The sequence below is a fragment of the Amphibalanus amphitrite genome, unplaced genomic scaffold (assembly GCF_019059575.1).
Source record: "Amphibalanus amphitrite isolate SeventyFive unplaced genomic scaffold, NRLGWU_Aamphi_draft 000246F_arrow, whole genome shotgun sequence".
Classification (NCBI taxonomy): domain Eukaryota; kingdom Metazoa; phylum Arthropoda; class Thecostraca; order Balanomorpha; family Balanidae; genus Amphibalanus; species Amphibalanus amphitrite.
Window position 1 is genome coordinate 716,408 of NW_024881741.1, and position 24,883 is coordinate 741,290.

At 46.2% G+C, this 24,883-nt stretch overlaps 1 protein-coding gene across 1 annotated transcript in view; it reads left to right on the forward strand.

Annotated features, from left to right (window-relative positions):
* LOC122386297 (heat shock factor protein-like) overlaps positions 1-24,883 on the forward strand; it is a gene marked incomplete at its 3' end in the record, with an annotated part of 50,747 nt that overhangs the window by 8,713 nt on the left and 17,151 nt on the right. Inside the window, exon 5 of the mRNA XM_043375370.1 lies at positions 19,213-19,410. Within this exon, the coding sequence (XP_043231305.1) occupies positions 19,213-19,410 (198 nt within the window). The remainder of the gene's footprint in view (positions 1-19,212; positions 19,411-24,883) is intronic.

A 24,883-nucleotide genomic window follows, 5' to 3' on the forward strand; every position in this document is an offset into this window, starting at 1 on the left:
TGCCCCTAATGATGTTGGTAATCAGAAATGGTTCTAAATCTACCAATCTCAGGGAATTTCGTGATGTAACATGCAGGTAAACCCTCGCACTTTCGCACTTGTGACGGGGTTGGGGGTTGGAATAGACCCCCTCGGTTTTTCGCGAATAACTCGCGCAAAAAGCGGCCGATCGCGACGAAGCTGTCAGTACCCTCGAGTTGATCAATTTTCACCTATCCTGAAAATTTCATGGCCATGACTGCCTCTGTGGTCCTCTTTACGTCTGGGGCGTTCCACGACAAATCGACAAATAAAAAATTAAATTTGCACCCTCATATTTTATTATTCGTTGAAAACTGGTGTAAGGGGTTGTGATGGGCGGGGAAGCCATCTGTGGCAAGGATTTTTTTCTTCGAACAACGGTTTCCGAGATATAGCCTCTGGCAATTCCTGGAGTTCGCGCTGCAGCCCTATGTTTGGCGGCCTATAACTCAGAAACAATTGGTTTTTTACGATAAAAACTTTATATGGTTCAACTCACAATCAACCAACAAACATTTTGGCTATCTCGGATTTTCAATTTTTGAAAATTTTGATCACGTGACCTTTTGTCCTATTTTTCGAAGAGTGACCTTGATATTTTCCCCACTGAAAGTTGCAATTTTGTCTGATGACGATTAAAGCCTTATCAATTGTCATTCATATGCGATAATAAAAAATGTGGTTATCGCCCTGCGTTGACCTCAGGTCAGGTCATTTTTATGACCTGTCCATTATTACGACCGGGAACGACAGCGAGATCTCGAGAATAAAGCAAGATAGCGACAAGCAGTAAACGGTAAAGGGTACACACGGATAAGGTCTATAATTTTTACTAAAGTCATTTTCAGGTCAGGTCAAAGATGACGTCACAGGAGCTAAAAGGAAGTCAAAATAGCGACAGGCTATACATATATATGAATTTTTCTCGAATAACTTTCAAGGTATCCCAGCTAGGAACAAACTAATAGCACCATCGTGATCCTCTCGTCGATCCGCATCGAAACATATGTATGTTGACCTCGAAAGGTCGAAAGGTCAAAAGTTGACCTTAGGTCACGTGATCTACGGTCAACTTTTGACCTTTCGACCTTTCGAGGTCAACATATATATGTTTCGATGCGGATCGACGAGAGGATCACGATGGTGCTATTAGTTTGTTCCTAGCTGGGATACCTTGAAAGTTATTCGAGAAAAACTTCATATATATGTATAGTGCCGCTATTTTGACTTCCTTTTAGCTCCTGTGACGTCATCTTTGACCTGACCTGAAAATGACCTCAGTAAAAATTATAGACCTTATCCGTGTGTACCCTTTACCGTTTACCGCTTGTCGCTATCTTGCTTTATTCTCGAGATCTCGCTGTCACTCCCGCTCGTAAAAATGGACAGGTCATAAAAATGACCTGACCTGAGGTCAACGGAGGGCGATAACCACTTTTTTTATTATCGCATATGAATGACAATTGATAAGGCTTTAATCGTCATCAGACAAAATTGCAACTTTCAGTGGGGAAAATATCAAGGTCACTCTTCGAAAAATAGGACAAAATGTCACGTGATCAAAATTTTCAAAAATTGAAAATCCGAGATAGCCAAAATGTTTGTTGGTTGATTGTGAGTTGAACCATATGAAGTTTTTATCGTAAAAAAACAATAGTTTCTGAGTTATAGGCCGCTAAACATAGGGCTGCAGCGCGAACTCCAAGAATTGACCGAGGCTATATCTCGGAAACCGTTGTTCGAAGAAAAAAATCCTTGCCACAGCTGGCTTCCCCGCCCATCACAACCCATTAGACCAATTTTAAGCAAAAAATAAAATATGAGGGTGCAGGGCACTTGTCGATTTGTCGTGGAACAATCTCTTTGTCTCTTTGTCAATCTCTTTGTCTGTCAATCTCTTGAAAGCCCGTCTCGACTCTCACTGGGGTGATGCATCCTTCGACATCCCAGTCCAAGATTCATGACTGTCTCTAGTAAGGAGCTCGATGAGATCAGATTCCCACAGGCCTTATAGGCCTCAAAATTCTGTACCTATTGGTAAGATAAGTTATGACCCAAGTGACCTTTGACCTGTGACCTATTTCTCGAGACCATGTTTGACCGGAATCGCGATTCTGCGTATGTCGGTTCGCATTAGTCGCGCGTTTGCAGTCTTTTCGTGGTTTCAAGCGTTCAAACATGTAATTTGATGTTGGTCACATGCATTAGGGTGGGTATCAAGGTCACCTGAAGGTCAGGTCAGGTCATTGACCTTTGATGACCTCGGCTCTCTTTCTCGAGCTTTACATGTTTCCAGGCTAGTTTTGGGAGCTGAATTCGAATTTAGCAACTATTTGAACATTTACGAAGTAGTTTTGGTGCCTTCATAACATGTTATGAGGCTGTCAGAGGCGGTTGACACGTACATACTACGAATACCCGGCAGGTTGACTGGTTGAATACTGGCACGAATACTGGTTTACCTGACCTGACCTGACCTGACCTGACCTGACCTAGCCTAAATGCATGAAGACCTTATCTGTGGTCAAAACTACCACGAACTTAACCCTCGCCGGCACAGGGGGGGGGGGGGGTGATGCAACCCCCCTAAGGTTTTTCGCGAATAACTCGCGTAAAAAGCGGCCGATCGCGACGAAACGTTCAGTACCCTCACATTGATCAATTTTACACCTAGCATAAAAATTTCATGAGTCATGATCCTGACCCAAATGACCTTTGACCTGTGACCTCTTTTCCGAGACCATGTTTGGCCGGAATCGCGATTCGGCGTATGTCGGCTCGCATTAGCCGCGCGTTTGCAAGCTTTTCATGGTTTCAAACGTTCAAACATGTGATTTGATGTTGCTCCCATACATTAGGGTGGGTGTCAAGGTCACCTGAAGGTCAGGTCAGGTCATTGACCTTTGGTGACCTCGGGTGACCTCGGTTCACTTTTTCGAGTTTTACATGTTTCTAGGCTAGTTTTTGGAGCTGAATTCGAATTTAGCAACCATTTGAACATTTACGAAGTAGTTTTGGTGCCTTCGTAACATGTTACGAAGCTGTCAGAGGCGGTTGACACGTTTTACGAATACCCGTCACAGCCCCTACCGGTTGACCTGACCTGACCTGACCCGACCTGGTCTTAATGCTTAAAGACATCATCTCTGATCAAAACTGACACGATATTCGTGATCAGCACCCCGGAAAACCACATAGCAGCCACACTTTACGACTTTCTAACAGGTCCCGATTTTCCGGTTTTCGGGTCATTGACCAGACCTGGAAGGTCACCCGATGACCTAGGACCTTAAAATTGGGTATCATCGGCTTCCTCTCGTGACGGGCAACACGCTCGTTTTTTTTTTCCACGCGGCTCTAGCTCGATCAGGGGCCAAACGCGAGGGGGGGGGGTCGTACACTACCTTGTGCCGTCGAAGGACGCAAAATGGCCTGTGCCGGCGAGGGTTAACGATCAGCACCCCGAAAAAACATACCAGCTTCACTTGACGAATTTCTGTAACAGCAGGTCTATAGCATTACAGCTATTTAGTCTATAGCATTGGGATTAGAGTTGCAAAGTTTTCCCAATGGGCTGCTACCGGCACCCCCACAAAAATTTTCTGGGATACCGGCATGCTACCACGCCCCAAGCAAAAACACCGCCAAATTACCGGCATACTAAAAAACCTGCATTCTTGATTCTGGCTTACCCCTACATGAGATGCCACATTTTGGCAATTTCAGTAACCGCCCCACCCAGCAGCCACCCATTGTCCAACCAAAACTCCAGCAGCCTGATTTTGGCTGAGTTGGCCCCACAAATACCACAATTTTGAAACTCATTTCCAGTTTACAGCTGTTAAAATATCACATGTAATCAAAGAGGTACTGCCTACAAAAAGCATTAACACATTCATAAAAAAGCAAGGTCAAAAAGAACTTGAATTACTGAAATGTGTTTCTGAAGACTGCACAGTGAGCAGCAATCACATTTACCACAACAAGCGTTCTTAATCACATAATCTAATCAAATTATGCAAATATCATAATGCAAAATCAAAAATACCGGCATGCCACCGGCAGGACATGCCAAATACCACGAAAAAACCTGCGGTAGTGAAAAATTACCGGCATGCCGGTAGTGCGGTAGGGAAATTTTGCAACTCTAATTGGGATGTGTGAGATAACACTTATAGCGAATTTCTATTAAAGCAGGTCCCGAATTTCCCGACTTTTGGGTCATTGACCTGACCTGGAAGGTCAACCAGTGACTTAGGACCTTAAAATCGGGTATCACAGGTTCCGTCTGGTCGCGGGCAATACGTTTTTTCGCAAAGCTCTAGCTCGATCAGGGGCCGAACGGCAGGGGGACGGGTCCAACCGACCCCCTCCCCCGGCCCCCTACGCTTTAGATGCTGGAAAACGCCGCACACAGACGAGGGATAAGATGAGTACTTTATCGAGGACTTGCTTATATTGTTATTGCTGATTAGGTCTGATTGGTTTTTTGTTCATTTTGAACGTGGCTAGCCACGTTTAAATGTATGAATTTAGCTCGGCGCTTCACAGAGGACGCTTCATTAAGCGTCCTCTGTGAAGCGCCGGGAGTCGATTGACAGCAGTGAACAGACTACCCTTGCCTGCTGAGCGGCTGAGTTGGATCGAACGGTCACCACCGTCTCTCCCGAGCGTATGTATCGAGTGTTAGCCGTATCGGCCGGTGCCAGCTGACCTGATGTGCCCGCGCGGATCAAACACTGAACACTCTGTCATCTGGAGCTCTGCCTCCCAGTCAGAGGCAGGCGCCGTCGCCACTGGGCCGCCCTGTGAGCTGCAAGCGACAATCGAGAAATGAATGCAAGCGGGCTATTCGCTGCCTTATTGCTGATCTGATTGCGTTGTATGTTTATGTCCTCGCTCACCGTCGTTTCAAAGCTGCGTGTATGGTGGAGTTTAATTGAACAAGCTGATAAGTGGATGTCAGAAGGCTTTTTCTTGGGTTTAATTTACAAATCAAGTTTATGATCGAAAGGTCGGGATAATGAAATCTCTAGGCAGTAGGCATTCATGTATTTCGTAGGTACTCCGTGTCCCCGGTTGGCTGTGTACTTGTCCCCGATGGCACCGTTTCCGAGTTGCGCTGCCCCGACGCTGGCACCACTGCGCCCCCATGAGGAGGCAGACCCCTCTGAGGCTGCGCTGCCCCCGGTTGCAGATCGCGCGAGCCCGGTGCACCTGTAGCGGCTCGGCGCTCGCTGCCGGCGCCGACCGGGACGCCGACGACTACGTTCTTCCGCACGGGCCCCCGGTGCCGCACGGGCCCCCTGTGCCGGCTGGGCCTCCTGTGCCGGCCGGGCCCCCGCTGCCGGCCGGGGCCCCTGTGCCGGCCGGGGCCCCTGTGCCGGCCGGGCCCGCTGTGCCGGACGCTGAGCAGCGGACGCCCCGCTGGCTGCGCCAGCTGGTGCGCAAAGAGGTGGCCCGGGAGACCGCGGCGCTGCGTCAGGAGGTGGGCCGGGAGACGGAGGCGCTGCGCCAGGAGGTGGGCCGGGAGACCGCGGCGCTGCGCCAGGAGGTGGGCCGGGAGACGGAGGCGCTGCGCCAGGAGGTGGCCCGGCAGCGAGAGCGCGCCGAGCAGCTGGAGCGGCGGCTGGCGGAGCTGAGCGCCGCCGCGGAGGCTCACGGCGGCCAGCACACGACGCTGAGGCCGATGGCCGGTGGCTCTCGTGCCGGGAGTGCCAGTGAGGCCGTGCCGGCATGCAGTGTCGCCGGCCTGGCGCAACGGCCCGCCGCGGGCGACCAGGCCGCCCCGGCGCGTGTGCCGGCCGCGGAGCCGCGGTTCACCGTCCCGCCGCTGGTCTGGGGAGCGCCGGCATCCGTACCGGCACACCTGCCGACACACTTGGCGGCACTGCTGCCGATTCGCTTATCGGCCCCGCTGCCAACGCCGCTACCGGCGCCGGCACTGCTGCCAAAGTCGCCGCCGGTCCCGGGCCCGCCGCCGCCCTTCGAGGGCGTCACCGTGAAGTCGGAGCCAGTGGACCCAGACGAGACGGTGTGTCCGCCGGAGCCGGCAGCCCCTCCGGCCCGGAACGGGACGCGTCCGGCGGCTGGGCGTCGCCGGGAGCCGGGTCCGGCAGTCCATCCGTCCCGGAACGGGACTGGGCGTCGCCGGGAGCCGGGGCCGGCGGCGCCCCGCAGTCTGCGCCACCACCGCCTGCGGCACCCAAACCTGGACCGGTGGGCGCTGGATGACGCCCGGGCGGCGGGAGCGGCCCGTGCAACCGTGAGACACTCCGCGCCCGGCCGTCCCGCGCCGGCTGCCGCCCTGGTGGTAAAACTCGAAGATTTCAAGAGTCCGGGTGGAACCCAAGCGACTGTGAAGACTGAGAGAGAAGAAGAGGTCGTATAGTAACGTATCGTTGCGCGGCTGACGGATTCCAGCTCCGTCTGGGCGGTTCCCACTGTGGGGAGGCGGTAGGCGGAATACAAAAGTCGCCGAGAGGAGACAGAGACATAGAGAGAGGGGATGAGGTGTTCCAGGGGCTGCTGAATGAACTCCATTGAGGAGCTGATGTCCGCATATATCATTCCCAAGTCGTCACCTTTTATTTCGCTGGGTAGTGGGTAGGTTTCGCGTCGGCTGTATTTCGATTTCGTGTCGATACTCGATGTGACCCCAATTTTGATGTCGCTTATGTGTGCTTAATATTAACCTGCGCCCTGCCTGGGGGTGTTTGAACACCCCCCCCCCCCCTACGGAGCACCGCCGTTTTTTGGCACACCTGATACATTTTGTTGCACATGTTGTGGAAATTTCAGACCCAGGTCACTTCACCCGCGCCCCGTAGGGCTATCGGCGAACCCCCCTTTATAGCCCCACCGGGAACTACCTTGTGACCCAATTTGATTGACCTCGGTCTAACCGATGACGTCACAGGTCTGGTCAAAGGTCGAATTTTCGCCGTTTACAGTCATTTCAAGAAATGTGTTGTAAAATCGAGTAAAAAAGGCATTTTACTGAAAATCATCGATGGGGATTTGTCCGGCAAGCACATATCTTGCTATTTTAAGTCACTAATACCAGGTTAGGTTACAGAGGTCAGGTCACTGAGGGTCACAATACTAAAGTGTCGTGCTATGCATGTTTTATGGTCCATTTTACATAACAAATGTGATTATGTGGGTCAGGCGCCTGTAGGGCCAGTTTAGGTTATGTTCTGGTCTGGTGAAGGCCAAGTCGAGGAAAGGGTTAAATTAAGTCAAAATTCAAACTTGATATTTTTGCATAAAATAAGTATTGATTCGATGCAGCTCGTCACGGGAAGTCTAATGGTGATCTTTGTTTTGCGCTACGTGGTCTAGAAGTGCTAAAAATTGAGTTTGAAATTTTGACGTAAATTTTTGAACTTTTTTTTAATGTAACTTGCCCAAAAAAAAACAGATGTCAATCTCAAAGTTGGTATGTGGATAGAAGATGGTTGAATCTATCATATATATTCCGGTTTTTTGAAATTTGAAAACTTTTGGGATTTTGTAGCTATTATATAAAAACACTTTTTTGATTTGGGGGTCAAAATCATTTTTTTTAATCCGAGATAGCAGTTTATAGCCCTGTTCATTCTATACCGTTTATGTCATGAACATGTTTCTGTATCTTCAAAGCTGTAGGACTGACAGGTCTTCCCGCGAAACCTTTTACGGTCGAAAATGGCAGAACATGACGTCATTCTGACGTTATTTGCGGCCAACCTATCGTTGCCTCTGGAAAAGATGTTGGTCACAATATGTAGAATTGATGCACGGAGGGGTCCTGAAAGTTTCGTGACAATATCTGCAGTCGCTTAGGAGATATCTACGGAAAAGGACAGTGGGCCGTTTCGCCCCCCCCCCCCTCCCCTACGGTGCGCGGGTTAAGGTCAGGTCGCCAGTTCATGTCAAGTGACCTCACTGAATAAAAAGTTTCAATGTCTGCCATAGCTGCACTGAGTGACCGATCACTTTGAAACTTTCAGCGATTGATAAGAGCAACAGTATATAATCTCGAAATTGTGATATCGGTGACCTAATATCAGGTTAATTTTGCGACCTATCCAAGTCAAAGGGAAAAGATTGAAAGGCGCCTTTTTTGAACGAACGTCATTATAAACGCTCTCAAACACTGAATTACAAGTAAATTTGACACACTGAACATGAAAATGGCACCCGTGACCCCTTTTTATGCCCCTGAGGTCATCTCAGGTCACGAATGATAGCTGACAGTTTTTGCGAAGCATTTTTTTATAGAGGCATGCTAGAGCGATGAAAACACCTTAGTTGTGTTCGGCTCGACCATAAGAATCGACTAATATGCAACCTGACCCTTACCGGTCAGGTCATGACCTTGACCTGAGGTCAACTTTTCAAGTTGTCCTTTCAAGGTCAAATGACAGTTCATTTGATGCGTCTCGACGAGAGAATCACGATGCCGGCAAAAAAAGGTTGTGCAAGGTTTGAGTCAAAAGTTAATGCAGAAAACTGTTTCCGAAAAAATCGTCTATTTTGGCAGTTTTTGCGCCCTGCAGACAAAACCGTTGACTAAGGTCAAAGCTTAGAAAATTGCCCGAAAGAGCGGTATTAGGGCTATCAAATGTGCTTTTCTGCGGCGCTGTAGCTGTAGTAACTAGTTTCCGAACTGTGCGTCGATTTATTGAAATTGTCGAAATTTAACCTGAAAATCGGCGAATTTTTGCCTTCAGTGACCTCTGGTGATCTGATCTTTGACCTGAACGAAAAAGTAAGTAATTCCTTCCTTATCTTTGACGTTCTTTCGGACTCCGTCTTTCCCTTGTCGCTACGTAGCCCAGGAGCTGAGTTAGACGGGGGTATTCAACACCCCCCCCCCTAGCAGGGCGTGGAAAACCAGTACCCCCAACGGGGCGCGGATTACCTAAGTGATGGTGAATGGTGATTTTGATGCCTGTTTCACTAACAAATAAAGTGTGTAATTACAAAGAAAAAACTTGAGTTTAAAAGAAATATTTACCAACATTTGAAATTTGGATTTCACGAAACCTCCGAGCATGAATTTTGAGTTTAAAATTTACCAACTTTTTTACAAGAAAAAAGTTTGTAAGAAACATCGAAATCGCAAACTTTCTGTTTCACGAAGACCAAAAACTTGAAAGAAAACGTTGTACAGTCCACAGCAGAAGTAATGTGGGGTTTCAGTCATGGGCATGTTCTGCTTATGAAGCTTAGGAACGATTAGCCAGACTACAATGAAACTTTGAATGTAGCTTATATGTATCGTCACCCTTGCAGCTGCAACTTTAGCTATTGACATCTTCTTTTCGACCACTCCGCATTAAACAATCGCCAGTCAAAGCCAACCGTTGAGATTGGTAAAACCCTACATTACTTTAGCGGTGGGCTGTACTTACAAACCCGAAATTCCAGTGGCTCTTACGTTCGGAATTTTATTACTTTTTGTGCAATGATTCAAAGCAATCAATTATATTTAAAACAAATATGATATGCTGAGTCATTATATGCTCTTTTTTACTTAGCACAATCCCTACGAACCACCTACGAGCAATAAATAAATATCGTCATGTTTTTTCATTCGCGCGCCATAATTGCATTCAGCATATTTACGTCTGGACAACGAGTTGCGTTGGAGAGGCCGGAAATAGTGGCGAATTTGGGACCGCAAGAATGGACCGTCAATGGAATGATTCTTTTTCAAACCGTGCACTGTTTTTAGCCAGAATTTAATGGATACTACAAAATATTATTGTAATTGCATTTTGGCCAAGACTGAATGCCATCACGGTGGTTTTTACTACCATTGCATTTTTTCCAGAAGAATATAGTGCTGTTATATTGCAATTTTTGCGCTTTTGTTACAAAATATGAAGCAAACATGCAAAAAGTTCCAAAGTAACGTTGATGTATATCAATATCGCAAAATATCCCATAGACCTCAAGCTCTCATCCGTTGCATGATTGACTAGACAGATTTAGGTACACATTTCAAGTTTATCTTGGATCAGAGGTGTCAAAGTTGTCAAATTCATCAGTGTCAGAGGTTAACTTGAGGGGAAGCTACGGCCTACGATAATTGCTCTTGTCCATCCACTAAGAAGTTATTAGATATTTTGTTTTGTGTATTCCAAGAGGAGATGGAACAATTTTTGTGCCTTCATGTCAGAAACGAAGATCAATCTTTAAATTTTCAAGGCAGTTAACCAACCAAACCAAGCATTTAGTTTTTCTGATCTCATATATCAGCAGTGGCTAAGAAGAAAAGTTTGATAAATACTGAAGTTCAGTCATCTTGCTTCAACTTGGCAGCAAGATCCCCAAGAACAGAGGATATATATAGTGTACCTATCCTGTAAAGCAAAGCATTTTGGTGCCTGCAAAGGCTCAAGTTATTTGTTGTGTGCTCGGAGTGAGGCTATGGGCGTTTTTGTTGTGTTTATGTGGAGATTGAATATAACTGTGACCCAGCTGTGTTTGTTTGTATATTTACTACAGTCAAACAGCACATTCACATAAAAATAAAATACTCACCTAGCTCATAGATGTACCCCGCATAATTTGTAATTTGTTAATGTCTCGAGCATGAACAAAGAACTAAAGTAGCTCATTAATTATCATTTCCCACATTTTCTGAGCATCAAACATGGCAATACAGCAGTGCAGAGTAGCTTCAGAGAAGAGACACTTTCAATGCTCAGACTCTCACCAGCCACCCAATGAGCCAGTTCCTCATTTGACTGATTCCCTGCCCCCTGGATGCGGCCCAGCAAAGGTGAGCTAACTTGGCAACGGCTTAAAGTGAGCTAACTGTTGTTAAGTTGGAGGTTAGCAGGTAAGATTTCGAGTTAGGATGAGTATCTACCTAAAATTGTATTGTATTGTATTGTATTGAACAATCATGAGCGATCCACATTCTGAAAGTGTGTGGCGATTACTGCTCATCATGCTATAACTGGGTGCTACTGCTATGCAGGTCTTGGGTTTGGGTAGGTTGCAGATATGTGTGATGATTGAGATTAGGTAAGGTTAGTGAGGTATGGTCAGGTCACATTTTTATGGACACTTAACAAATTAAAAAAAAAACTAGCATCACCTAATCTAAGCTAACCCAACTAAACCTACACAACTACTAACTATAGGTACTAAGCACCTTCCTACTTGTGCCTACATCTCATACCAAGTCAAAATAAAGTTTCTTGCTGGAAGATTACCCTCTGGCACATTTTATCCCAGCCCTGTTAAGAAAACTAATACTTCTAAGTTCTAAGTCCTGAGTCACTTCTGGCCATCACCATCCACAGAAAGAAGCGCTGAGAGCTTTGCTATTGTATATTGGACCAAAAGTCACTATCACGAAAGACTATGAACACATCACATCATATGATCACATCGTTGCATGGCTTGTCACATTAACAATTTTACAAAAATCATTTTTTTCCAAAAATGCAAATTTTGATTGGCCAGACACTGAGTAATGCGCATTACCATCTGCATAGCAAAGTAAAGCTGCCCAAGTTCATTCATTCTAAATTTTTCACTTCATAGTTAGCACTAATTCATCTTGCTCTTATACATTATTATTCAATATTCATCCCAATATATCAATATTCAATAGACGATATGCATTATGCAATCATCAGCAAACATTTTCTGGCAAGCCAATTGATAGGTACTGCTCAGCGTGCTCTTCAGTGCTGATCTCCTGCAATACAATAGCTTGTTTTTGGCCAATAAGCTCTTTTAATTTTAACTTTTTCTTGCTGATAAGTGAGCCAGATCAACTTGCGTTTATCAACCAACATTTCCTAACTTCAACTTGATCTTGATCAGCTCATGGGACCTCAACCTCCTGGATACTTGGGATTGTTTTCAGTCAACATGCTTCATTAATATGATATAAGTCAATCACAAGAGATTCAAAACATCCAACAAAACGACGTACACGAGTACGAAAACCACCAGATGAACTTGAAAAAGACCTTGGAACAGATCCAAAGCTCCACGTGTGATGTGCTCCATTTGTTTGTTTACAATAATTGTAGTGCTGATGCATTGTTTTAGGACTCTAATGGTGGGCTTATAAAAATTCAAACATTTTTACAAAATCTGTAAGGCGAGTAATATTCCTCTGAAAGAACTAAAATATTCAAAAGCCAAACACTATGAAATACAGGAATCGGAACGAAAAAGTAACCCAAAAATCCAGCCTAATATATGGCTCCAAAAACTGCGACAAAATCGGCACTTTTCCCCGCAACTCGTTGTCCAGACGTAAATATGCTTGCATTCAACAGTCTTCTGCTGTCAAATGTTTTGCGTGTTATTTTCTTTCAATAATAAAATATTGTGAACTATCATTTATACCATTTAGAAACAGCATCATTATTTATAATTTATTCATGCATTTTTTGACATGAATACTAGACATAATTTGATAAAAAAACAATATCTGTAACATGTTGTATAGTTCTTGATTAAAAAACATTTTTACTGTTTACAAGTTTTTTTGCAAACTCTTTTTATCGGAGGTGCCGCTGGTGATGAAGTTTAGTTAAAGGGACCCTCCCACCTTCAAAAAAGTTTATGAATTGGCATGAAAGTGATGTCGCTCGGTTCAGAAAGAGTGAAAACGAATATCTACCAAATTTCATCGAAAAATATTCACCGGTTTTCAAGATATTAGACTTTTAATTTTGTTTACTTTTTGGGATCTCCGCTGTTCCTAGCGACTTTATTTAAAAGTGCGGCATTTGTTGCGCGCAACGCAGCATGTACCACCGCGTGCTACAAAACGTTTTAGTCAAACATTTAAAAATCGTTAGATATCTGCGCTGACGTCACACATTCAGAGGGGTATTCCTATGCATTAGCCCCTCTGCATCAAAATGCTGCAATTTTGAAATTCAATATTTCCGATTTAAGGCATTTCTCGATGTTGTGAGTGCCGAAACCGGTAATTGTGAGCCAGGGACCCCATTTTGGCTATCTCAACTCAAATCTAATGTTAAGGTGGGAGGGTCCCTTTAAATCCGATTTTACATAGTTTGCAAAAATACCTATGAATTGTAAAGCTCAAACACTTGTAATCGCAAGTTTTTAGTGAAACAGGCCTCAGCTCTTCATTGAACTCATTCAAAGCGCAAATATTTGATGATGTGATTTATCACCTACCATCGCTTACCTCAGTCCTTACTCAACACCATTTTCTTTGGTTTTTAGGTATGTGAATATGTGGATCATATTAGATGTTTTTCATGAATATGAGGGCTTTGCGGCCATGTATTATAACACTGTGAAAATGGCAATCGCAATATGATATGACGAATCACACCTAAAAGAAACGTCAACATTCAGCAACCGTTGTTCTAGGCAAAAAGAACACAGCTTCACAGAGAAATTGCAATAGCCTTTTGTGATTTTAAGGCGCCTGGACTTCAGAGGGCGTCGGCTGCCTTATAGGGCGCTGAAATATTTAGCCCATTTGTTAATGCATTGGCCAGGAAGGGTAGCCCGTCTTACTATGGATGATATCGGCTCCTTCGCATAAATATGTTGAACGTGGGAACACGTGAACGTGACTGTCGTTATTTTTTCTCTTGACTAATGGAGACTCTGTTTTGTTTGCATTTTTCCTCTGACGGAAATGGCTTGATGCTGCGGTGCGCGTATATTTTCCTATCGTATGTTTGCGGCAGATGCTGGTAAATAAATGTGACAGGGTAACATTGATTGTGTACTTCTCGTGACAACCTGTTCTTTGTACTGTGTACGTTTTGTACTTCCGGCGATGATTGGAATGCTCTCTAGCGAACTGATGCATAGGTATCCGACAGGATGGCATAATGAATGACCTGGCAGCTGCCGTGTGCCTGGAGATGCCCACAGCTGATGGAAATACACCATAGGCCGTATGTAGCTCGGCACTTGACGTCTACATACGGTTAGCGGGCGTGCGATGCGGGTGGTTTTATCTTTTGCGGTGCTTTTGCGTTTCTTTTGCGGTTTGCGGCAGGCGTGCGTTTGTTTATTGTTTTCGTTTGCGACGTTTGCGTTGGCGTTTGGGGTGTGCGTTTTGCGCGTTTTGCGGTGTTTGCGTTTTGCGGCGGGCGGGCGTTTTTTCACAATTTAAAGTCCAAACCTTCGGGCCACAGCGCTCTTCGAAAAGCGCTGCCCTCGAGTAGCTCGGCACTTGACGTCTACATACACTGTAGTTGGATTGGAACTGTTTGGACTTCGTTATCCCCACGACTGCTACCGGCTACGTGCATCGAAATGAAGTTTACCGTGCTACTTTGTATTACATACAACAATATTGTATATTGTTGTTTTATGTATTTCACAGACAGCCTCTTCAGTCTTCAGTGCACTTTCTCCAAAGATGTCCCAGGGTCCTAGTGGCCTGAGGGGGTCTCAGATAACTTCGTCATGCTAGGGATGAAGTTTGCTGTATCTGGCCACACCCGATTATCTCATACGCGGAAAAACAATAGATAGCTCACTATTAGATCTTTCAGAGACTTCGTAAAGGCCATTTTTATCAGGCCATTGCTGAGATCAATGGAAGTCAACAAAGGTAAAGTTATGACGAGAAAATTCCAAACTTTGATAACTTTTCACAAACCGCCGTATAGTTTGTGAACTAAAAGAGCGGAGTCGTGGAAAAGCGCATTCGATAGCTCTTTCAAATCTTTTTCGTAAACATGTCCTCGGATTTGACCTCAGGTTTTGCGCACAGAAGACAAAAAAGAGACTATAATGCGGATTTTGCCGAAGCAATTTTCCAACAATTTTTACAACTTTGGTATCAATACTTGAATGACATTTATTTTGTCACCATTGTCTTTCTTCCGCCGACACGCATCGAATTAAATATAAGTTGACATGAATAAAAAATTGACCTCAGGTCAAGGTCATGTTGTATATCAGTCGACCCGTATTGATGACCTAAACCATCCTTGGTATTTTATTTTATTTGCTCCACTATGTCTCTATCAAAAGTTGTTGTCAAAGACTGCTGGTGATCTTTAATGATCTAACTAACTGAACCTTTTGAGTGACCTCTGGTCATCAGCTGCACCCTGTCTATTGCATACCTACAGTTTCCCCAAATTGCATTTTGGCTTTGGCTTGGGTGTTTTGGAGGGGGAAATTCCTCTCCAAATAAGATATAAGAGTGGAAAATTGCTGGCCAAATAAGGCCCAAGAAGAGTGAAAAGGTCAATAGCCTACATTTTTATGAATGTGTAATATAATGTATGGTGCATCGTACAAAATGACCATCCACTCGAATGTTTTTTTTCATTAATTTTAGGAGTGGAAAATTTATTTGAAAAGATGAAGGTGAGAGTGAAAAATATTTTCATTTGGATGTCATTTCCTACCCAAATTGACAAATTATGGGACACAGATTGCATAGGGTAGTGTGGGGTAATTTGAACATATTTTTACGTCTTCTCCGTTGTACCAAATTCCAGTTCAACCCTGGATGAAGAAAAACTGTTTCAGTAGCGCAAGTGTCACTTGCTTTCACCATGCAAGCCTCATTTTGGGACGAGCCGAGCATACCTTGAATAGCATAGCCTCACTTCTCCACCAAGTCACGCTGTGTTCAAATTGCCCCACCGTGGGGTAATTTGAACATACTGCCTTTACCTGTCATAAAAAACGATAGTCTCGCCAGCACCGATGTTGTTTGACCCATAAACAAATAGGCAGAACAGTTCTAAACATACCTTCACTTGAAAAATCAACACAACAGCAAAAATAATAGTTGCAGAGTATCAATATCTGCACGCTGCACACCGGTCAGTTGACAGAATTCGCCCCTCTTCAATTAACAGAACGTCTATCATTTTTGTTCGATAAAAACTCTCCCAACCTTACTACATCTGTTAAAGTGGTGCCAATCGAAGCCTGGACATTTGGAGTTCTGATTTTGTCCAATGTCCAATTCGGAATTGGTTGGACAAAGGTAGCAGACTGGAAAACATTGAACGATGACTTGCTACACTTCAGCGCTTTTTATAAAGTAATCGTGCATAGCATTGATTGGCGAATGGAAAGCTTGTTAAGCTCTCAATATAATGAACACTTTTCGGCTGGTAAAATTACATGATAAGCAATATAAATGACGGTTTTGAGTGTTGATAGCTGCATAATATTCGGACATATTTGGACAAATAGTTGACTTTAACATTTTTGGACGGAAAATCAACGAAAATGCCGGACGTTAGAGGGATATTAGACGTAAATTTTCTAAAACTGGCATCACATCTGCTACTGCTTTGGTTCGAAGATATTGGCAAAAAAAAACTGGGAGCGTTGTTTTTTCGGAGGTATCCCTGTCTTCATTGAAATTCTCACACTATGTTCAAATTACCCCACGCTAAAAGTTATTTTGCCATTTTAAAAAACAGGGTTCAAAAGCAAATTTCTTGGATTGAAGGCACTGATTAGGTCATTATACAACAAAAGCCGTTGCGTATTAGGCGCTAGCAATGCAAGATTTTGCGCTGTAATGAAGTTGCAATGACGTGTTGTTAGGCGTTTTTCCTTGCGAAATTGATTTTTTACACTGTGCGTCAACATCTTCATTCCCTGAAACTTTAAACCCCGTTCATATGATAGCCCTTTTAGTTACGATAATTTCTCTCATTGGTCTTATTGTCATGCCACTTATGGATTTTCCGTAATTTTGTGTTATTCACACTATGTTCAAATTGCCCCACATGTTCAAATTACCCCACCCTACCCTATGGGTAGAATGGTCATTCTTCTGTATTTATCTTGCGGTTTTGACGTGTTGACGCGTTTGTTTAAATCAGGAGGCATTTGCAGGTACCTACTTTCCCCATTGTAGGTAATGTAATAGTGAGGTCACTAATCTGACCGATCCCAGGACACGAATTAAAAAAAAATCCGAGATATATTAAGTGCTGGTACTGATACTCGCGTATAATTTCACTGAGGAATATCCTAATTTCATAGGACAGTAGGTTAAGAATAGGAACTGAACCTGGAATGGGTTATTTGGTGAGAAAGACTACGAAGTGCGCGCAGAAGAAGGCAATTTTTATCCGTTATGTTGAGTCCGATCCAAATCCAATGCAGTTTCAGATCATGACAGGTCTTATTTTCTGGAGAATGCGAACATTGACCTGACCGGAAAGGTTGGCCATTGACCAGCTATGGCCTTAACATGGGTTTCGTCTCGTCATGAGGAATGCGTTCATTTTCCCCGCGCAACCATAGCTCGATAAAGGGTCGAACTGCCCGCTCCCGTAGAGAGCTGAACTCGGACGACGATCGCCGTTTGCCTGCTCCCTAACCGCGCTGGTGGGTGGTAATGTGAGCGGTAATGTGGGATTAGTAGCGCGCCCATCTGCCTTACGTACCGCCGGACAGCCGCAGCCCTGTCGCCGGCAGACGCCGCGGAGCCCGCGGAGCTGGATCTGTGGGATGTTGCCGACCAAACCATCCTGGACTGTGACCCGACGTCCGTCCTGGTGGGCCCTCGGTAACGACTAACGGCTACCTCCCCCGGCTGTCTCTGACAGAACCGCCGTCGACGGACACTTCAGAGACACAGGAGGCTGTCCGAAATATGGACAGCGCGCGTCCTGTCCCATCGTTATCCATTATGGAATAGTTCTTTAGGAGCATTTATTCTCTAGAAATGCTACAGTTTTATTTTGATCCATGTTGGGGCAGCTGTAAATCCGGGAGATTTATCTGTCGTGCGCGGTTTGGGACGGATCTATGAGGTTCGTCTGTGGCCGTCTACCCACGGTGACACTGAACGGATCCTGTAGGCAGACTATGTCATCAGCACTGCAGCCATATGTGGCCCACAGTGCTGATGACATATGTCATCAGCAGTCTGAAAAAGCACTGCTGAGTCTTATCAGGCAATCGCCGCTGCAGTACTGTTGAGATCATGCATGTTTTCTTTCGAATTGGTAGGCATGTCGACTCCAGCTTCCTGATAGGCACTGCGCACCGAGGGAATGTTTTTCGTGTGAAGACTTGCATTGCTCACTGTAAGAACACACTTCCACAGACCACTCAGCACAGTTGCCCACAGTTGGCGGTCGGAGACATGGACGTGTCTTTTTATGCTATTTTGCGAGAGGTGCTTTGATTTATGCGTTAGCATTTGCACCAATCGCTCATAAATATTGTTCATTTTGAATTGTATTGGTTTTCAATATATTTTTGATTGATTTGATTTGCTGCTGCACTGTGCGCTGGAATCTGGGCTCCTGCAGGTCGCGTGGTGGAAGACCTCCGAAAACCTTCCAACCTCGCCGCCCGCGCCCGAGTTTTGGCTTTATCCGACCGACACGGTTATTGGCTGGGGACTTGTCACGCACAGTGTGTCGTCTACATAGCGGTTATTAGTCGTCGAACTGGTGCAGTGAACGCAGCATGGGGGACGGATATTGCTCATCGTCATGCGTTCCGTCACTGCTGCCTGCTGACGCGGCACGGCTCGTCCCTGCTGTGCCCCGGGGAACTGCCGCACACCCCTGCAGCCAGTCAGTCGGGGGGGGGGGGGGTCTCCCCTGCCCGGGGCGTGTCAACGCGCGCCCGATTACAAACTGTAGTCTACCTGTCTCGCCTACCTGGTCAAAGAGCTGCCAATTAACGAGAGGTTTACAACACATCGGGGGGGGGGGGGGACAATTTATTTTATGAAATGTGATGAAATGTGGTGTTACAACATGTGGTTTGTCAAGACCTCTCTATCCACTGCCACCACTAAAGTGCCTGCTGTGGTCTGGAAGGAATAGTTTTCAGTACCTACCTACTTTCTCAAGCGGATAACCGCAAAACGAATTAGAACTGTTAGGTCTAATTCGTTACACTGTTCGGATCTGCGCTGAGACGACGTCCCCCCCCCCCCCTTCTGCGTCCGCTGCATCGGACCCTCCCCCCCCCCCCCCCCATCACCGCCCGTGTCACGCTGCCCACCCGGTCCGCCCGCGGCCGTATGTGTGACTGCTGCCCCCTGTCGGACAGATTCCGCACCCCGCACAGTGACCTGCCGGCTGTATGTGTGTGTGTGTGTGACCTGCCGTATGTGTGACCCGCCGGCCGTATGTGTGACCCCCTGCCCCCTTCAGACGGATCCCGCAACACCCACCGTGACCCGCCATATGTGTGACTCCTGCCTCTTTCGGACAGATTCCGCACCACAAGGACCTGCCGGCCGCCTCCGGCGAGCTGATTGCCCGGCTCTACAGCGAGGTGAAGTCGATGAAGAGCAAGCAGGACTCGCTGGACAGCCACCTGAGCAAGATGAAGCGCGAGAACGAGTCGCTCTGGCGCGAGGTGCTGGTGCTGAGACAGAAGCACGCCAAACAACAGCAGATCGTCAACAAGGTCCGTACCCTGTACTCTGTACTCTGTACCCTGCACCCTGTACCCTGTGTCCTCTACCCTACACTATACCTTCCGGTACCGGCTGTACTCGCCCTGACCGCTGCTATTGCTTAGTTAGTGTATGTACGAGTACCTACGAATTAACTGGAAATTTTCCTATTGTCATTGTTAATTTTATCGGTAAACTGAATTCCATAAAGTCGTGACATTCTATGTAGATCTCCTTTGAGCGTTGCAAATTGTAAATTTGTACGGCGCATCAGCACGACATATTTTATGGCCCTCAGTTGGTCCACCGTGTCAGCAAAAGGTGGAGCTGGAGGTGATGTTTTATTCTTTGTGTGCTCTCTAGTAGAGTATCGTTATTACGGGCTAGGGTAGCTGGGTGCGTTTGGTTATTCCATGGGTTCAGTAGCGAGCAAAATACCGTGCTGTAACGCTGCTGGTAGGGCTGCGAACCCACTCGTTGGGAAAAAGATTATCTTTTTTAACGTGGGATAGCTAAATTGATTAATCATTTGTACGAATCTCTACAAGTAGAAAACTTTAAGAAAAATTAAATCAACATTGTCAAAATTAACCCGCGCCCCGCTGGGGGGGGGGGGCAGAATCTGCCCCCCCCCCTCCCGTTTTTCGCCAATAACTTCTAAACGCGTTACGCCAGCGACGTCAAACTTTCAGTACCTTATCATACATCAATTTGACACGTTCCCTGAAAATTTGAGCGAAATCCGTCGGAAAATTTTTGAGAAATTGACGTTTTAGTGACGTCATGTTCGCCATTTTCGCCTCAAAAACGGCAAAATTTCAAACGCCGCTAACATCTTCATTTTTAAAGGAATCAATACGTAACAAAAAAGGTTATACGTGATTCTACTTTGTCTCTCAAATGGCTATCTCGGTTTTTTGAAAAGTTTTGATTTTGGCCAAAATTTTTCCAAAAAACTGACTTTTTTGGGAAAATATTTATAAAATCCAAAATTTTGAGTTTATCGAAAAAACCGGAATATATGTCAAAGAAGTGGTCTATGTGCACCTACATACCAATTTTTAGAAGAATCGGTTCAAAAATGTGGGAGTTATTCAAAATTTTATGACGTCACGACACACAAATTTTTTGAAAAATGATTTTTTTGGAAGTTCTAGACCTCGTACGGAAACAAAAATAGCACCATTCGATTCGCCGTGAAAAACTGCATCGGATAGATACCTTTTTAGGCCTTAACAACCAACTTCAAAATTTGACCTCACTTGACCTGACCTTGACCTGACCTCGACCTGAAACTCATCCAGAGGTGGTCCATATCACTTATTGAGTGTGCCTATTGAATTCCATGAGTAAAATGACCCATAAAACATGTGTCGCACATGCCCTTTTCTATATTTTGTTTTTGGTGACCTGACCTGACCTAACCTGACCTTGACCTTGACCTTTGAATGACATTGTGTGCAACGAATATTGTCTTGGTAGTCTAAGAACACGTTTTGGGCAATCAGTCTCAGTCCATTCTTCGGCAACTACGGTGCAAGGCCGATACTGTAGAAACTTGCATTTTGTACCCTTGACCTGACCTTGACCTGACCTCTGACCTACTTAAGCAAAAAAATTTGGGCTCTTAAGATCCGCCTTGTTGAGAGCTTTCGATTGCCGTTTTCCCCGTCTTTCTACGACCATCGGTTCGGAAGTTAGACAGGGGGGGCAGAATCTGCCCCCCCCCCCCAGCAGGGCGCGTATGGCTGAATAGCCCAGCGGGGCGCGGGTTAAATGATCCCACGCCTTCGTGACAAAAAAAAAATCCACCAGCTTTTCACAGGGCAGTTTTTAGAGGTTAGAGTGATGCTCCTCTCAATTACCGTTGTATGACATTTCATATTGAAGTTATTGGGTACCATCTATGGCAATGCAACTTCAATACAATTTTTTTAGCGTGAAAATTAAACGTCTTCTTGATGCATTGCTATGACTATTTGCGAAAGATCGCCTTAATTTCCGTTAATCCGTTAGACATCCGTTAATTTCTATTCCTTGTTGGCAACTGTTGTAAATAATTTGACGTTGCATAACATCTGGTAGCTGGTATTATACCGATGTGCATTTGATTACTATGGACGTCAAACCCCTTGAGACCCCACTTTTTTGCGATAATTTTTAAATGCGTCAACTCTCGTTGACAATATTCTGGCAATGTGTGTTTCAGAACCTGCCGAAACTTTTATTACTAAGGTATTTTGACGCCAAACGATTATTAAAGGTACTTCTCATTCACTCGTAATGTTAAATTTCACGGAACGAATCTGCTGTTTGGGTAGAGGCTTCGCGCTCATGGGGCGGAGCCACGTAATGACGTCAGCGCTAAGCTCCGCCCTACCCCTCCGGCGCTCCTTGCCCGGCGACCGGTCACTCGCGTCTCTCGCTCCATTCAGGCTTGATGGTGGGTGGTAGCTGGTAGCGGTAGTGGGCGCTGGTAGATGGCATTTAGAGCAGATGGCGCTGGTGGCGGGGCTCGAGTGTGGCCGAGTGCAAGCCTCTGCCCGGGCCTGAATTGACCTTAACATTACGAGTGAATGAGAAGTACCTTCCATAATCGTTTGGCGTCAAAATACCTTAGTAATAAAAGTTTCGGCAGGTTCTGAAACATACATTGCCAGAATATTGTCAACGAAAGTTGACGCATTTAAAAATTATCGCAAAAAAGTGGGGTCTCAAGGGGTTTGACGTTCATAGTAGTGACCGACCGCCGCGGGTTGGCGCGCCTTTATATAAGACCAGACGATATCCGTTGATCCCTTTGAGTTGGTCTCTCTAATGGTTACGGGCGATTCTGTGTTTTTTCGCTCGGCCAGTGGCCGGAGGCGGTGCTCTGAGGCGGTGATTGGTCCCGCGGCGCGGCGGCTCGGGTGTCATTCGATAGCTCGGCACCTGCAGGTGACCGCGAGTCTCCGTGACCACGGGGTCGGCCGGTCGCGGCGGGTCCGCGCTCGGCGGCGGAATATGCTCGTACTGCCAGCCACTGTCAGCGACCTGCAGAGCGGTGCTCAGTGACGAGCACAGCGGGAACCCTTGCAGCGGATAGGGCCGAGGGATGAGTCACGGGCTGAGGAGGGAAACGTGCGGGAACGCCCCGCGACAACGCGCCATGCTTTGATAACAGTTTAGCGATTAGCCATCGGGGAAACACTGTCCGACTGAAAATAGCGCCGAACGGGTCCCTCTGATTCTTGGCGGTACCTGATCTGGGTGCTGAACATGCTGATGTTGTGGAGGTTGGTAACTGTATGTATATATGTATGTATGTATGTATGTCTCTTGAAAGTTTCGCGACTCTGATTTTTTTTTTTTTTTTTTTTTTTTTTGGTTAGGCCCTTTCGGTCTGGCAAGACCATTTCAGAGCCGGGAGGATGATAGGATAAAGGGGGAGACATTGGTCTGGGCAGGCACCCTAGTGAGTCGCCGGGGCTGAGCCCGTCCAGAGGACAGGCCACCCAGCCCCAAGGCACTCACTACACCCGGCTACGGGTTGCGCTCCCTCGGGAGCAGCCCGCATGAGATAAAGTTGCCTGTCCAGCCCGGAGGGGGGTTGCGGCGTGGAGGAGAAGGATTTCTGTATCCTGAGGATAGAAGCACGGAACGGTGATGCGACTCTGAGGAAAGGGCGCCGCCTGTCCCAGCCGCGGTTGAGCGGAAAAGTTTGAGAGCCGCTGGTAGCACTGACCGAAGCCTGACACGCGGTGGCAGCCAGCGCGGCGGGGCGAGGGGAGTGGTTGCGGACGGCTGGGGGAGGCGGTCAACGTACGGTAACTTGTGATGGCAGTAAGCACGTGGTCAACGGAAGCTACTCTACTCGCAGAGAGGATTTGTTGACATTTATTTGATTACAAAGCTGAAATTTTGACCCGTCACCGGCACAACTACCATAGCTTTTTGGTACAATCCAGAAACCCTTGCACGAATACAGAAAAAAAACATCAGTTTTACCCGCTAACAGAATGCATCCGTGGTTGCAGGTGCTTCCGCGAGTGGATTCCAATCACAAAAAATATCTCCTCTCTAGCCACTTCATCCTTTATTTGAACCTTCTCTCTTTCTAATGAGCCGGTCAGTGAACGGCGATAAAAAAAAAGAATTTTCCCTTCAGCCGTCTTTTTTAAGCCTTATTTATGCCAGGCTGTCCCCTTCCCTCAAATGGTCTGTTACGTCGTTCAGAAGGCCTCTTCAGAGTATGGTTATGGCGGAACTTTGCTTCTTTGTGATTTTACGCGTCACGCACATTGAGTTAACATTGATTGGCGCCCACTAAGGTAGACCAATGAGCGCCCGGCTGGTGAACCCAAGCGGTGCCGGTATCCGCCTGGGGCGGGGGACGGGGTCAAGGGAGAGCGATACGAGCATGACCTCTGGCCGGCCTCCACCTGTTTTGACCCAATTGTCAGCCGCTGGTGCCTGCGTCGCATAGCAGTTTTCCTTCTACCGCTGGCGTAGGATCGTATTACAGCGTACTTTTTATGGTACAGTCGTGTACAGGTTGATGGTCCCCTACTCTTTATCCACCGGGTTCCTATGGCTCAGCATTGGCAGCAGCCGCCTGGTACAGGGACCCGCAGTTGCTTCTGTACACACTAGTATTTCAGCGTATTCTTTGCCTGTGACACCGTTGGAGGCGAATTGGGAAATGATTGTGTGCTTATTAAAACCACCATCTGAAGGGCTTTAAACTGATGTGCTGCTCTCCTAATTCAGTGAACTTTTTATGGCTATATCAGCAAACACTGTTTTCAGCGCTTTTTCCTGCCCCATTCCTTCTGAAACCTGGAACCGCTTATTCCATTTACTCCTGCCTTCTGACGATGGTCGTGCTGACTACTAGTTCCGGCGCTAGTTACTGCTCCAGTTTTGCACCCGGCACAAACTCAGGCGGCACCAGGCCGTGGCTCGACCATGGGGAGGGTCGGACCGAGCCAACTGCCTGGGGCGCGGTTAGATCGGACGCCCTGCTGGGGAAGGGGACGGGAGTGAGGGGGAGGGGAGAAGGTGGTCACGTGGTCCGTCCAAGCTCGCAGACGACCTGTCTTGCGCCCAGCCATGTTCCGTGATCCAAAATGGCACGAGAGCTGTGGAATGCCTGGAGGAGACGCTTCGAAAGCGAACTTCAGCAGCACTAATTTACCATATTCTGTGGAGATAAATTAATATTATCTTAATGCAGAAAAAAATTGCATGCCCAAGCTGTATAAGCTGTATCTTTTTAAAAGTTGCAAATATAATTATTTTTAGGGACTCCTATAGGTTTCGTATACACAGTGAGTTGTGTTACAATAAGCCGTTTCGCTGTTATGGTTACTAACTGAAGAGTTATCCTATTTTCTCACAGGGACTGACAATACAATAACAATACGAATAAAACCACACGTTTCGCACAAAAAAAGTGCCTCCGTCAGTGGCAAGAAATAAGTAATTAGGCATACATGTTTTCTT